General features: G+C 36.6%; 1 protein-coding gene across 1 annotated transcript in view; it reads right to left on the bottom strand.

Moving 5' to 3' along the window:
* LOC121298132 (contactin-4-like) overlaps positions 1 to 17,222 on the bottom strand; it is a 103,920-nt gene that overhangs the window by 15,327 nt on the left and 71,371 nt on the right. The window contains exon 10 of the mRNA XM_041224998.1: positions 1,808 to 1,935. Within this exon, the coding sequence (XP_041080932.1) occupies positions 1,808 to 1,935 (128 nt within the window). The remainder of the gene's footprint in view (positions 1 to 1,807; positions 1,936 to 17,222) is intronic.

Here is a 17,222-nt window from a genome sequence, read left to right as displayed (position 1 = left end):
GTTTTTTTCTTTAAAAGACGGGCAAGATTTCAATAGTTCTTTATTATCCATCACAAATATTGAGCTAAACTAAATGTTTTTTTTGTGGCCAATTAAAACATGCCCTTTACTTTCCTTTGTACATGGTTTATAATTTCATAAATGCGTAAGTAAATGAATTCAACTTCAACCAAAGCCTTGCCTTAGCACATGGCATCTGTTCATAAAACTCTCTGCCTGAACTACCAGACAAGCTTGACTTTCAACCCAATGCATCCACAATAAATGAAGCCTACCCCGATTTTATTAATCAGATTAAACATTCCCAGTTGAAATTTCTACTTCTGTAATCAACAGTCCTACCACAGATGTGAATGCTATGGTTTCCATGGAATTACTTTGAGTTCACGAAGAGGCCTTTATTCCACCCTGTAAAATTCTATCTGCAATTATAAACAAGGAGTATATAAAGCAAAGCAGACAGTTTAAAAATATGTAAATAAAATAGGTCTAAAACTATGAAAAGTTCTATATGTAGTCATGCTAATAAATAACCACTGTTTGATTGAATATCGGTCCTTTTATTTACCCTTGACTTTAAAGTCTTAAAAAAAAGAAGAAAATAAGTTTGTAAGCCTGGTAAATAATGATACAAGCAGAAACATGAACAGAAAACATAACACACTGTTAAAGTGGTTATTTAAATAGTTTTTATAATAAAAACACAGCAACATGCAAGTTCTGATTAAACTTCACAGTTCTTTACAAGTATTATTGTAAATCATGGGCTTTTGTTATTCAATATTACCTGTAGGCCGACCTTATTTTAGCACAAGGGGGTTCCTTTTGATAACATTCAGTGAAAGCAAATCATACCGTTATGAATGATGGAGCTGAAATAAAAAGGTTAAAATTGACTTCTGATCTGTGACCTTCAACTTTTTAAATCAATGTCAAGTGCAGAGATCAAAAAGGTGTAAATAAATAACTGCCAGCATGCCTCACCGTTACAAAAAAGCAAAAGGGAACCTTACAAAGTTCCCATACATTTTTAATAAAGTTTAATAAAGTCACGGTGATGCTAAACGAGTCCCAGAGGTTCAGATTAACACTGAAATCCAATTTTCTCCAATGAAATCATTTCTTTGCTTTTATCATGGAATGGGATTACTTTTAAATCTTTAATACACCTTTGATATCCGCGTGCTGATTTAACGTGTGCTCCAATGCAGATATACAAATAGTGTAAAGACAAAAACGTGTTTGCCCCAGAATGAGGTCAATCATATCTAAGTCTCTTGTTACTAAGCGTGTTATGTATTCAAACATATGGATTCATTAATATTATATTTCATAGAATATTTTAAATAAAAATATCAAGCCAAGAAACGAAAGTGACATAAACCAGTACAAGTATTATAAACTTACATAGTAATGCCCAGTTTAATTTTGTTTGAAGAAAATGTGATGGTTATTTTATTTTTTTTAACAAGACTCTAATCCAGGTAACACATTGTAAAAGGTCTGGTTGGCACCATAGTATATAACACTTATGGGCTTTTGACTGTCTTACCAACACAATATTATATAATGTTTAAACAGTTTGGTAGAGGGGAACCAAAAGAGCCTTTGCCTAATTTCAGAACATTGCTATGGATTTTATTGTTTAATCTCAACAAATACAAAAATAAATGTGTAATTCTTTCCATTATAGCACCCACAGTCTTTTCATGAACAAATGGACAATTAAATGCCTGACAGGATATTTTGCAGAAACCACACCAATAATCTTAGCTTGAATATCCATTGTTCCTTCAAGGCCATTTACCTTTTACCACCAGGCTTCCTCGACTGCTTGCTCCGCCAAACTGGTTTCTTGCAACACAGGTGTAACTGCCATCATCAGACTTAGTCACATTAGTTATTCTGAGACTTCCATCTTCCAAAATGGTAATCCTGCAAAGTAAAAAACGTAACGGATTGTTTACTGCAGAAATTCCACAAAACCATCAATGATGTCAAGTTACCCTACTAAATACAAACACACAACCACATGATGGTTATGACTGACATGATGCTTTGAAAAAAAAAAAAAAAAAAAAAAGCATTTACACAAGAACACAAAAGATTGGCAGGTTGAAGCATCAAACGAAGGGCAACAAAATTCAAACACCAAAATTCGGAGGTCTCTATAGCTAATGCCTGCCAGTATCCCAAGTGCTAGATATGGTTTATTTGTCTCGTGGAAGGGTACTTGAAGATATTTAAACCGTGGTGCTCCATTATTATGTTTTTCAGGTATTTGTTTTCATATCTCACATTATTATGGAACTTTATTTTTACGTTCTGCTTTGTTGATGGAAGAAATGGCATACTGCATACAATTATGTCTCCTCCATCAGCTTGAAACACACCAGTGTTCTCATATATGTTTATTTATTTACAGAGATGGCTGTTTATACAAACTGAGGACAATTAGAAAACAACTGAGGGCAAACAGCCAATCAGCATCCAGATCAAGCGGGCTTCTATTTTGCATAGATGCCCGCTGAAATGTTGAAGTGCTTAACTGTGAATTAAATTTTAAATCAATCCGCTCATAAATACTGGCTCTTTCCTTTAATATTCTAATCTACAACCAATCTGATAACATAAAAAGCTACTTAAACATACTTTCTGATGTTGGTCTAGAAAGAAGTGAAATCATGTTTGTGACAGGACACCATTATGAAGGTTCAATTAACAGTTACTAGACAGCAAATCAACAGGAAAGACACAATTGGTCCACAATTCTGTCATCAGCTGGATCCAAACAACACCCTCCCTCAAAACTAGCCAGTCAACCTGCCAACCCTGTTTCAGTTCTTTCCATACTAACCAATCCACTCCCTGCTTGCTTGAATGACGCCCCGTCTCCAACAACTAGTTTTGAGTCGACTCAATTCTACACAATACTAATAATAACGTTTTCTCTACGTGTATGTCATTTTAAAATTCTAATTATGTTAGGGACTATTTTCCTCAGTGGAAGGTTACCTGGCGTAATATCAGAAGTTCAAGGTAAATATAGGTTAAAGTTTTTTTTTAAAGAAAAAATAAATAAATGGTTTTCTAATTGACTTTCGTTAGTGCCCTCGTCTACGGCTCAGGACGCATAACTCCAATCGAGGTCAGCTACCACACGGTACAGCGGCATCGACGGGCTCTATCACTTAAATAGTTAATTCATTTTTCCATTTGTTAAGTGGTCAGTGAATGGCTTCACACTGTTATGATAGATTTATTAATGGCACTGACCCAGCTTTTTATGATAAATGTTATCTTTGTTTCTACAATTCGTCCCCTTGTATTCAAGAGCTATTGCTAAAAACATTTTGTGCCACAATAGGCACAAATGATGTAAAGAAAGTGACAGCTTTTACTAAATGGACTGTGAACACAGTAAAAGGTCAGTAACCCTCAGCTGAGTATTACATTTCAATGAAGAGTGTGTGTGTGAAATGGAAATCTTGACCCTCTAAATTATGAATGTGAGAAAAGTTATTATCTAAAACGGCTTTTGGAGTTAGCTACCTATAAAGCCTTTTTTTTTTTTCAACATAGGTGGAGAAGGCATTTATATTTTTAGACTAAAAAAGTAACCTGGAATCTTCTGCTATACCAGCCATACTCAGAGAGACATAACATACTAACATACAGCTGTTAGCTGAAAGTGTGTTATAATTGCAGATGCTTGATGAACAGTTTTAGGTCTCCAATTACAATTAATTTTGGGAACCAACTGAGACCTTTTAGTAGCATATGTCAAGGCTTAAAAATCCACCATTGGCAGACTGTGTGGTGAATGGCACGGACATGTTGCATGTTTAATCAGGATTTGTTATAGGCTAGCTGGAAATCATAATGAAATGCAAGCAAATCCCATGATGCAAGCAGGTCACGCCTACATTAACATTTTTCACAGTCCATTTGTCACCAAAATTACAGATTCAAAAAACTTTACCAGAACCAGTGTTCTTTTTCTTAGCATTAGTAATTAATTGACAAGTACTCCTATGACATAACAATTCTTTAAAAATGAAATGCCATTTACTCACACCGCCAAGAACAATGAAAAAGGTTAACAAAAGAGTGACACAAACATGAAACGAAAATCTTCAAACAGCGTTTCTGTAAAACCTGATGAAATTACCAAGTAAACTGTGCTGGATATCAAATAGTACTTGAGTCAAATGTAACACATAAGGAAGTAGGTAAACCCTATCTTGCAGCACTACTGAAATCAGCATTAGTGTCAACAATATATGTCAAAAGTACCTGATTTAATTAGGTTGATGTTAATCATTTTCTACTTGCCGGTTGGCCAGCAGCCTTTAATTTACAGAAAAGCATCGACAAATTAATTTGAGAGGAAAAACACAATTACATTGTTTAGGCATATACAGTACTCCAAATACTTGGTTACACACAGAACTAACAAACAGTATATATACCAGTACCATCTGCTGGACAGTGAATTAAAAATATGTTCAGATTTCGACATAAACTCGATGATTTTAAGAGACCTAAAGCAATGTTCAGGTCAGTAAAATAAAATCACAGTAGAAATCGAAGGCTGTTGACGGTGAGGTAATTTGTTGGCGGACCAAGCGTTTGTCAGTGGAATGCTCCCCCAGGATCATATTATTTTTTGCTGTATTTGACTCCCTATAAAAATTCAGTAAAAACCCGTTTTTTACAGTCGCATCTTGGAATTTGTGTCCTTTTTTTTCAGAACACTTGGGAACATTATAAGTATTTCAGAAACCATAAAACATCTCTCGTTTTTTAAACACATTATTATTATTATTATTATTATTATATTATTATTATTATTATTATAACAATATGTTATTCTATGACCTTTTTGACCTATTTATATTTCCTGAAAGTTTTGTTGAAAAATATTGATGTTTGAGCAAATTATAACATTGTTTTACCTGAGTGATTGTAATGCCATAATGCACTTTTTGAAATCAAGTCAAATACTTTGGATTTACAGTGTTTTCTTGTTTCTTTTTTTTTATCTTTAAACAAGTTCCTATGATGTTTTGTTTCTGCGTGCTTCTGTAAACTTTCTCCGCCCTTTAAAATTGAAATGGAGTAATAAATTGAAGTGCATTTTTCATCACGTTTACCCGATCACAGGCCCTGAAAGATACTTCAGTATGATCATGTTTACATAATCGCGGTCCTTAAAGGGTTAAGGAAAATTCACTGTCAAACAATGGAAATTATAATTTGTGATTTCCCTTGTGCAACTGTGGTTATGTGGGCTTATTTTATGGCGCTCAGCTTGGAGCCAACCCAACAAAAAGGTTTGTTTGTGAAAGCGGGATTACTTACGCAGGTATGCATGAAAGAGTTGACTGAACACCTGACCTTGAAAATTCAACCCTCACTTATTGAAGATCAGAAACGCATCTCAGAAAATGACATTGTGGGAGTGCTTTTGTAAACACGTCATTGTATTGATTAGTTCAACATAGAACCTTTTAATACTACCGAACAGGGATTCTCAATCACAAACCTGTTGAGATAGAATGTGGTTTATTCGGTTCAGCTCCCACATTAAACAAATGAGTGTAACCTAAAACATTAAAGTTACAGCACACATGCTTTCTCCTTCATGAAGCTTTGCAACTCAAATGGGCTACATACGGATGATTCCACTACCTGCACAAGCAAATGGATCAGCAAATAATGGACACATCTGCAGGGTTTATACTTTCAATATGGGTTTATAAGGTATCTCTTCTTAAATATGTCAAACTATTTTAAAACAACATCTTTCAAGCTTTCCTGTAATGCCAGCAAAGGTATCTGACATTACTAAAAATGTACACATGTATCTATATGTTTCACATTTTATTTTTAAAAAACAGTCGAAGCCGCTGTTAAGCTGTGTGGTATGTTGTGAAACTCTTTCTTCTTGGATAAAGGTGTCTGCCAAATACATAAATAGTAAGACAACTTTGTCTTAATTAACATTGCCAAAGCAGGGCTTGTAAACTAAGGTTTGTAAGTCGTCTTCAATTGGTTTTACATTACACCGATGTAGGCAAAACCTGTGTCTACTGGACTTAAACGTTTGTTTACATAAATTCAAATTTATGACTGTGTTTTTTGGCATGTAACTTAACATTCACATATTCAGATTTATTTGAAACTATTACAGTAAAAAGCAAAAACACACACATACACACACACAAACACCAGAGAAATGACCGAATGGTCATTTCATGAGATGAAAAGGTTATCTTAAGATGTGAAGCTGAATTTCTAAACGTCTACAACTTTAATTTGAATTATTACCTGACATTAAGAAAAGTCTTCATTATTTAACATAATAAAAAGACCCTCAGGTAATAAAAACGCTTAAGATTCCATTATTTCGTCCGAGTAGCTCCTAGTAAACAAAGGTCTAGTTTTCAATATGTTTCCACAATATAATTAACCTAGCCTAACCCATATTAAATGCAAGGCGTATCCAATCATCACCATGTACTAATTTCACACATACTTTTCTCCCTTTTTAATTTTAATGAGTACACAAACCTTGTTGCCGTTGACAACTACTTTTCGCTTCCTAATATATTCCATTAGATTAATTCAGCCGTTAAGTTTGCTTCCAGCTGTAGGTGCCTTCTGGGTTTATACAATGTGAAACAGGCAGATAAGGAAAGCCAAGCAATGTAGCTCCTTCCTTCACTATGTTAAAGTGAGCATGGATGACCTACCTGAGGGCAGTCTTTTTAATCACTGACAGTATCAAAATGTCTGTGAAAGATAAATCAGTGATGAAAAATATGAAAACGACCAAGACGCTGTATCTTTCTTAAATAAGGCTAGATTTTGTAATCCTCAAAGGTGGTGTGTGGTTATAACCAACATAAACTATTGATCTAGCCTGCCAACTGGAGATTTCAAACCCCACAGAGACTGAGGGAACTGTCTGGAGTTACGAGATAAATTGAATCCCCGTTTCTAAAAATGCATCCCACAGATCTTACTGCTAGAAAGGGGTGACCTTGTCATTCTTATACATCAAAACCAACAGAGGGAATTCTGACCTCTGAATCCAAGGATGAAATATGATTTTTGATTAGTACTTCCACAACGGGGACTTCAACCTTTTTACCCATGAAGATTTGTCCATGAAATAGCATAAACCAATTCACAGTTTATTGTACTGTACTATTTTAAAGGGAATTTTCTAGTAACTAGGCGAATTGACAGTTAGTAACAGGACGTAGCAGTTTATTACAATATATAGCCAACTACACATTACTTATGGAAATTGTGCTGTTATATTAATAACTACCTAATACTGTTTATAACATACATTTACAGATGCATTATTACATATTTGGGGCTTGGTCCCAGTGAAAGTTGTTTTATTGTTATGCACTGTTTTGAATCCATTTAGTTTATGTATAGCAACATGCAGGCACTTACAGGCTAATGAAAGCAGTATATTACCATATAGAAATTGCATATCCCTGGTCTCCATCAAAAAGTAAAATTCATACCTAGTGCTTTTTCTTATTGAACTGATGTCTAAAGGGTGTAAAGTAACAGTGACATGTTTGATAAAGACTTTCATAAAGACTGATAGGCTTTAGAAATCTGATAGAAGACTGACAGGCTTTAGAAATCAAGCCTTAATGTATCTGAACTATAAATTTTACTTTTTTCTGACACATACGACCCCTTTCGCTATTCCACTTATTCCAGGCTTTATATGAATAAAATGACACACCCGTCAGTCAGTTTAGCAAGGTATACTGTGTACGTATGACCTTACACCTTACAAAGATATTGAACTGTATTATGGAGATAAAGGATTGAGTGTACAACACAGATGTGGGTCATATATACTTGTCACTTGGTTGAATAATATCGAGGTTGCTATGGCAATTTGAAGATCCAATAACTAGTGCCAACAGTAAACAATCAATTCCATTATAAGAAAAAACAATTATATTGCAAATGTTAAGTTTACAAATTACCACCCACATTATTACCAATTATTGTCTTAACATTCAAATATTTAAGGTAGCTGAGAACTTCTATATTGTGAGGATAACTATGCTCTCAAAATTAATTAATTCTTTACTCTAGAGACCTAAAGGGGACTACAAAAAAATGCATATGTTGCAATATACTGACATTTTATTAAGTACATATTTTAAACAAACTCAACTGTCTAGATTTTATAGCAAATTCCCTGCTGACTCTAAAGCTAGACAGTGTTTATAATTAAACTGGGAGAGTGAAACAAACATTTCTCCACGACTGACATAAAAGGCTTATGAATGTATCAGCGCTGCTTTCCTTTAATCACAAATTGCACTCTCAGTTTATTTCTTGCAGCTGATATTCATCTTAAACTCTTGCTGTGAGGTATCCTTCAAGGAATAAAGAGTCGACACGTGTTTGAGAGACACTGTCTGAGGAACCAAGATGGATTACTCATGCTGTGCTTGCGGACTCTCACTTTGAAAAATGATATCAGCAGCAGTCCCCAAGATAAAAATAATCCCAAGGAGCAGAACACAGGATGTGAAACGGGAACAGAATCTGTCCTAATCTTAACAAACGTCTTTAAATTCATTCTTTATTAGGGTTAAGATGTATTTGTGTTAAGGCTTCTGTTTTCAAGACCAGTTTGCTTCAGTGTTTGTTTTCCAGTAATGTATGCAAAAATTAAAAGCAGTGATTTTATGCATATGTTTAGAGAAATGAAATCTAGCGAATATTATGGAGGCTACAAATAACCACATTATCGTCATTATCACAAACTCGCAACTGCTATTCTGCTTGACCAGTAAGGGTTAATATACTGATGTCATACTATTATTCCTAATGTAAAATGCTTGTAATTATTTTAACGGCTCTCCATCTGTAATTTTCCTCAATGGTTTATGGAAGCAAGCGGGTTCCTTTGAGAGTATTATTATTAGCAGTCACATTACACAATGGTGTGGTTATTCCAAGAAGAATTTGCAATTGTGAGAATAGGCTGCGTCAGCAGCTGAGCAGTGCTTTGTATAAACAACTAAGACGCACCACTTGGAACCCAGTCTAAATTCATTGCTGAACATACTGGAAGATAGCAGTCATTTTTCCTTTGTTTTGTACGTACCACATTCACTGTGTAACATGCACCCTTAAAGCACAACACCCTTGTTGTGTGCCCACATCTGGTATAACATTTTACTGACAGCTGGAAGAAATAAAGGTTGGAATTTGCGCACACTGTGACTCATGATACTCATGTAAACCGTGTGTGTCTTTTATATAATGTGCATCCAGTGTACAGTTTGCTGCAATACTTAAAAATCTGTGTTGTATTTGAAAAAAAAAAAAAAGAAAACTGTACATGCTTAAATATCACTCCTATTTCTTGATTTGGGACAGTTCCCAAGGTTTTCATCATGATTCTAGTTTGGCAAAACATTTGGAAAATGTCAGGAAGGTTTCTTAAACTGAGCAATTATTTCCATCTATATCATTGTGCTTAATGTGTACCTCTTCTCAGGTTCTATAAAGCAGGTGTGTCGACTAGACAGTAATCAATAAAATGTTAGAATTTCAGATGTCCACACTCATAAACAAAACTCAGAAATCATGTTAGAAATTTAAACTGAGCAATTAAAATGCAAATGTAAAAATGGTACAGTCTACCTTTCCGTATTACACTGTTACACTGTTGGTCGAGCACTACGAATTGTTGTTCCCAACCTACTGCCAAAATGATCCTCAGTGACTTTCCACATACCCAGCACAGATCATCAATGATACATATTGGTCTGCGCCTACCAACAATACGCAGCTCAAATAAGCTTTGTTGGAACTTCAGAAAGGCAGACTGGGAGAAGTTTAGTGAGATAGCCGACCGCAGAATTCCAACGATTCCACTTCGCATCATTCCGGTTGAAGAGGCGTATAACTGCTTCCGTCAAGCAATCTTCAAAGCAGCAACGTCATCAGTTCCAAGAGGCCGAAGACCGGTGTACATCCTGTGCCTGGCGATGAATGTGAGGCTCTGTTGAAAGAGTACGAAGATTCAGGAGATCCAGAGTTTGCGGACCAATTGTTGGAATCATTGGATGCAGCCAGAACAGCGCGCTGGGAGGAATCGACAAGTAACCTCGATTTCACCCACTCAAGCAGGAAGGCATGGAACTTGATCCGCCAACGTGGTGCATCTCAGAAACCTCCTTCATGTAGCCGTCCAGGAGTGATGGGCGTCCAGGAGTGATCATTGCTGGCTGAGTTTCTAACGCATGTTCTGTCAGAGCGCCATGCCATGAGTTTGGCGATGCTCAAAAGTCATCGCTATCCTGAAACTGGGTAAGGACCCTCGCGTCTCAGCAAGTTACAGACCTATATCACTACTTTTAGTATGCTACAAGGTCCTGGTGCGGGTGATCCTTAAACGCATCACCCCAGAAGTTGAGCGGATCCTCCCAATTCAGCAAGCAGGTTTCAGAGCAGGAAGAAGTACATGTGATCAAGTCCTGGCTCTAGCTACCTTCATCGAAAACGGCTTCCATCGGAACTTTAAAACCTGCACCGTTTTCCTGGACTTAACTGCAGCGTACGACACTGTCTGGTGCACAGGCCTCTTGTTCAAGCTGGCAAAATCCTTGCCAGCTTGGGTTCCAGATGTCGTGGAGTTCCTGCTGCAAGACCGGAGGATAAGAGTACAAGAAGTGAGCAGGTGGCAGATTCAGCAGAATGGTCTCCCACAAGGATCTGTTTTCCCACCCACTCTCTTCAATGCGTATGTCTCGGACTGTCCTCGTACAAGATCCAGCAAGTTAATGTATGCGGACGACATCTGCTGTGCCACTCAAGCCCAAGCTTTCGATGAACTCGAAGAGCGTCTCAACATCGATATGGCAATCTTATCCAACTACCGCAAAAAGTGGTGACGCCAACCAAGCGTCACAAAAACTCAACAGTTTTTCACCTGCACAATGCAAGTGCTTCACGGGAACTGAATGTAGTCCTAGATGGTAAACGGCTTAAGTGCGACCACAGCCCAATTTACCTCGGTGTTACTCTGTATCGTTCACTGACATTCCACAACCACCTGACAAAGACAGCCGCGAAAGTCCGCGCACGAAACAACTTGCTGAGTATGTTGGCCGGCGTATCATGGGGAGCATGAACACCGGTCCTCCAGTCCACAGCCCTTGCTCTCTGCAACATAACAGCTGAGTACTGTGCCCCAGTCTGGTGTCACAGTTCGCATGCAAAGAAAATTGACACTCATCTGAACTCTGCAATGCGGACCATCTCCGGCACTTTTCGCTCAACTCCGGTCCAGTGGCTACCAGTGCTGAGCAACATCACACCTCCACACATTCGGTGCAAGGAAGCAATGGTCAAAATGGTCAAAAAGATCCAGGTTAACCCGGCACTACCATTGCATGACTTTATCCTCTATCCACCAAAGGTGCGTCTGGAAACTAGACGTCCGGTCTGGCTGTCAATTACTGACCCTGATTGGTCATCAACAACCCAGTGGCAAGAGGAGTGGTTCCACAGCGACACTCGCAACCAATTCCTCATTGTCGACCCAACAGACCGCCCGCCCGGCTTTGACCTGCCACGCCAACACTGGACTTTACTCAATCGCTATCGTACTGGTCACGGTCGGTGTGCAGTGTGTCTTTATGACTGGGGCCTCTGCTCATGTGGGCAGAAACAGACAATACTTCACATTGTGGAGGACTGCCCGCTGACAAGTTTCCCGGGTGGACTCCGTGCTCTACACACAGCTGTTGATTCAGCAGTTGCTTGGCTGCGCAAGAACACCACGCGCTAAGAGAGAGAGTGAGATTCCCTTCATTTATACTAGGCTTCCACTACATGGGGAATTATCCAGCAATGCCAATCAATATAGACCTCTGGGCAAAGGTTTGTGATGTTGTCTGAAACGTTTCTAATTTTCCTTAACATTCTGTAAATTCTAGTACCCTGCTTAGGCACAACAAACCAGTCCTATAGTCTCGGCGATGCATATAAATCTCATTAGGAAACATTTTTTACACATGGCAAGGAGTTGCCCCGGACAATGGATAATTCACTTTTTTAGCCTGTGGTTTTATATTGAGTATAATCTTATCATGACCCCCACCCTGTTAGTAAATTTAATATACAGATTACTTTGGGGCACCTTGGTGTGGAAGACCAGGGATAATATACTTTTCCAGTCTTTAGGACCCAACAGAACATTTTACAAATACCAGATATAGGATATAATTAGGACTTCCGATTTTCAGTTTTAACCAATAAAAAAACACGAAACACCAAGACACAAAAAAAATTAAATAAAATTTGTGCATATCCAATAAACACCTGAAAAACACTACAAATGGTGACTCAGTTTGTTGACTTTACCCCTTTTCCAGCAAAATAATAAATAAAATACAGTAACTTACAAAAAAAAAACTTTATCGGTGTAGTCGGGCAATGTCCCTCTTTCCTGATTCCTTCTGAATACTTTAAACCCACCCCAACTACTGTGTGACAGCACATTCCTACATTTCTATTGGAGGACTGTAACATGCAGGCGAGATTAGAATTACTAGACGTGGAGGATTGTTCTTGTCGTGACGAGCACTCTCATATTCGATATAATGTCCAGGGTAGAATCCCTCGTAAATGTGCGACACCTTAAATTTTGACTTTAGTGGGTAGACACAGTTTTAATGTTTGTTTTTTTACCGATATCTCTAAGTCTTCTTATACTATACGCTTGTGGACCTTCTGTCGTTTCCCTTTCTACCATGTGTAACTTCAACAACGTTCAGCACGTCTCAATGTACTGAAACATAATCCCATTTTTGTTTAATTTGTGTTTTGTTAAAACCTTTCATTCGCTTTTGTAATTAAAGTATATATTTTTCGTTAGGATATAAAAAGCCCCCCCCACCCCCCCCCCCCCCCCCCCCCCCCCCCCCCCCCGGCCAAAATAATATGATTTACATTAAACTTGAAAATAGCTAAAAATAAGCACCAACAAATTAAATTAATGAAAACCAAGATATAAGACACTCATTATTCCCTGTCTCTCATATCCCATTAAACTGCACTTTGTTTTTTTTTTTCACTCACTAATTATGCTTTCTCTTTTGCTGTTGCAAAATCACGACTGTGAAAAATGAATGGTAAGTAGACAGCTTGGCTGCAACCATGTAGTTTAATACCAGAAATGCCTGATTAAACCAACTTCAATCTTGTCCTTTTCAAATGTATACATTACCCTTATTCTCTTAGGGGTTTATGGTTTCACATTATAGGAATATGCATGTATTGCTGGATAAGCTTTAAAGTACGTAACCCACTTAAGGGCCATTAATCACAAAAACTAAGCACACAGAAAACTATAAAAAAATAAAATAAAAAAAGCCACTCAAAAAAAAAAAAAAAAAAAAAAAACCCAAAACAAACTAACAACATTAACTGATCCTGGTAATGCAATAACAAAAATAAATGGAAATCTTACATATAAAAAAACTATTACTGGCTATTATATAAACTTTACCAGAATCTACTAAATCTTAATACGACTTTCTCGTATTGTAACTTCAGTTTTTTTTGCACACTTATGTGTAAGTCAGTCATTAGAAATTCTTATTATGTTTTCATTATTAAGTCCACTCACCACTTTCCCACCAATTGCATAAAAACAACAGTAGTTTTAACTTAACTTTAAACTTTGTTTTTCGATCAAGGTTATTTGGTTTATTTTTCAGTATTTCTGTATTTTTCAGTTCAATATTTGCTACTATGGCAAACTGTGCTGGAGGTTCAGGCCTGGTCACATAACCAAACCTGGCTCTTAGAACAAAGGGAACAACATTTATTTTTAAAATACTTTGTAAATATTTACATATAATGGTATGCTTTGAATGTAAATGCTATTTTCTTTGTGATAATAACATGATTTGCTTTGGATGGTTTATATTTTGTTAGACATGGATGTTTTGTTTTTCATACTTTATTGTTTAAAATGCATTATTGTTTAGTTTTTTTTTTTATTAAAAAATAATGTTAAATGTTTATTATTTTGTTCATTTGTAAGTGGAAAAAAAGGTAATATGCATTTATATTTAGAAATGTTTATTTTTGATAGTTACTTTTTGACCTGTCTGCTTAGGTCATGTGATCCCTGTCAAAGTATAAAAGGAGTGAGCAGTGGGGAAGAGGGGCCATATTGCTGCTGAACAAGTGTGGTGATCTGGGCTCTGTTGGGCAGAGATGATTTCTCTTTTGTATTACCTTGTTCAAACCTGTGGCATTGTATTGACTAAACCAAAGAAATTGTTTTGCCCCTGTTACCAAAGTGTAACAACTTTGATTCAAATTCCTGGAAAGCACTATTTTCTTGAAAACACTTCTGCCTTGGTTGTATCAAACAAGCCCCAAATAAAAACAAACAAACAAACAAACAAACAAACAAACAAACAAACAAACAAACAAAAAAAAACATGTACTGCACTGCAACATTTTGTGGATATCTATAGAAATAAGTTCCATGTTTACTGATAAAATAAATATAACTTTCGGTCTTAAACAAGTTTAAACCAGCTAATCTATCATTACTGGGAAAGTTGCATATTATTTGCTTAGGATTTAAAATTACACACAGAGAGCAGATGTTCAATTAGGATAAAATGTGAAAAATTTGTAATTTCGTGTACTGAATTAAAACTGACATTTTGAACAAGGCAATATAAGTTTTTTTAAATGAGCACAACAGCATGTTGCATTTGTTTTTCTCCATCTTGAAGCTTGTAAGTTTGTACTGTATTCCATTTTATATAAGTTAATCAATAATCCTCCTGAATAATCTAGACAATGTGGGGAAGCTATAAAAAAGGCTAACAAGATGCTCGGATACATTGTGAAAAGTGTTGAATTTAAATCAAGGGAAGTAATGTTAAAACTGTACAATGCACTAGTAAGACCTCGTCTTGAATATTGTGTTCAGTTCTGGTCACCTCGCTATAAAAAAGATATTGCTGCTCTAGAAAGAGTGCAAAGAAGAGCGACCAGAATTATTCCGGGCTTAAAAGGCATGTCATATGCAGACAGGCTAAAAGAATTGAATCTGTTCAGTCTTGAACAAAGAAGACTACGTGGCGACCTAATTCAAGCATTCAAAATTCTAAAAGGTATTCACAGTGTCGACCCAAGGGACTTTTTCAGCCTGAAAAAAGAAACAAGGACCAGGGGTCACAAATGGAGTTTAGAAAAAGGGGCATTCAGAACAGAAAATAGGAGACACTTTTTTACACAGAGAATTGTGAGGGTCTGGAATCAACTCCCCAGTAATGTTGTTGAAGCTGACACCCTGGGATCCTTCAAGAAGCTGCTTGATGAGATTTTGGGATCAATAAGTTACTAACAACCAAACGAGCAAGATGGGCCGAATGGCCTCCTCTCGTTTGTAAACTTTCTTATGTTCTTATGAATTAATTTTTAAGGAACTAAATGTTCCTTAAACATTTTTGGTTTCTAAATGTTGGCGGATTGAAATACAACCACTTCCTAAAAGAAGGTAAGTTTTATAAAAGTAAACAAGTCTTAAGTGTATTTTTGTCTCGCAATCAGGCTTGGGTTACAGCAGTGTATACTAGCCTTGTGTAACAACTGCAGCTGACCTCAGGAACTGTAAGGGGTTAACGGTTACTAAATTAAATAAACAGGCAAGTTACATTGCTACCAATCATTGTACTTTAATGTACTGCACAATTCTGAGCTCACATCTTTCCTGATTGTTTTTAATCGCTTAGTGATTAATCACACCTGTGGGTTATGCTCAATTTTAAAACAATTATTGATGATTTTGTCTACCTTAGTGCAGCATCAAAAAACAATGCACAAAAAAAGGAAATCTTGAAAAATGGTGGCGGGTACTTACTGGAACATATACCCAGTATTTCACAATATCTCTGAATAAACAAAAAAAAGAGTAAAAATTTGATCGTGTCAAAGTTAAAACCCCTAATTTATATATATATATATATATATATATATATATTATGGATATATATATATATATATCTATATATATATATATAGCAGTCAAAGTGAAAATGTAAAATAAATTACACGAGATACCTTTTTAGTTCAGATTTTGTTCTTATTAAGATGTTATATTGCACTTGCCTTAAATCATCCCAGCGGGTCCCAGCCAGATTTCATGCCTGCTGTGACATTTGACTTATTTTTCTCAGTCTGCTTTGAGCGACAAAGCAGTGTAGTTTGCATGGTGCTGACCGTTTCCCAGCCAAGACCTAACGTAGCTTTCCGGTTTGAAATGCTCAAGTGGGGGACCAACAGTTTTTATAAAAATCAACTTGGATGTATTTCCCAGTGACAACAAGTTTCTGATATTAGTAAGAATGTCGTTCTTGCGTTCAATGACCGCTCACATTCTGCAGTGGATGTTATGTGCTGCTTTAACAAATCCAGTAAGAGTTTGAGTCTGCATAATTTTGCCATACAGCACTTATGGATCTAGCGCTAGAGGATACCCAGCGTTTTCCTAGTATGCATCCAACTACATGCAATCATATACTCAGTACACTGGCACATTCTTGAAGTTCAGCTTGGTTTTTTGGTAAAGCTGAGTACAAACTTTACAGTTTGCCGAAGAAAGATTTCATCTCATACGTTGCACTTAATTCTTCCACAACATCTGCAACTGCTAATTCGAGCCAATGGTTACTGCAGTGCCATAGTAAGATATCTGGAAACATTCCTAGCAGTAGGGTGGCTACAATCTACAATCTGTGAAAGAAACTCTTGAGTAAATTCATTATCATACAAAGCTTGTACAAATGTCTCTAGGATCGTACTAGCAGTAGTATCAGCCAATTGACTCAAAAAACACGCTACCAGCCTCAACGGAGTTTGGAAAAACAACTTTCATGAAAATAACTAAGGACGCTTCTTTGCTTACTGTAATTGAATCATCAATCATGAATCCAATTTTCAGATCTTCGCTGATAATTGATTCAACTATCTTCTCATAGATTTTGCAATGTGGTCCGTGATGTCAGGGCAATAATGACTGCGTTACTCGTCCAACATCTAACCAGTTTACTGATTGTAAATTTAGAAGCACAGGCAAATCGGTAAAATGTCTGTTTAGTTTTGCTAGTTTGTATACTGTG

This window comes from Polyodon spathula, chromosome 23 (assembly GCF_017654505.1).
Source record: "Polyodon spathula isolate WHYD16114869_AA chromosome 23, ASM1765450v1, whole genome shotgun sequence".
NCBI classification, from domain to species: Eukaryota; Metazoa; Chordata; class Actinopteri; order Acipenseriformes; family Polyodontidae; genus Polyodon; species Polyodon spathula.
This window is presented reverse-complemented; position numbering and strand designations above follow the sequence as displayed.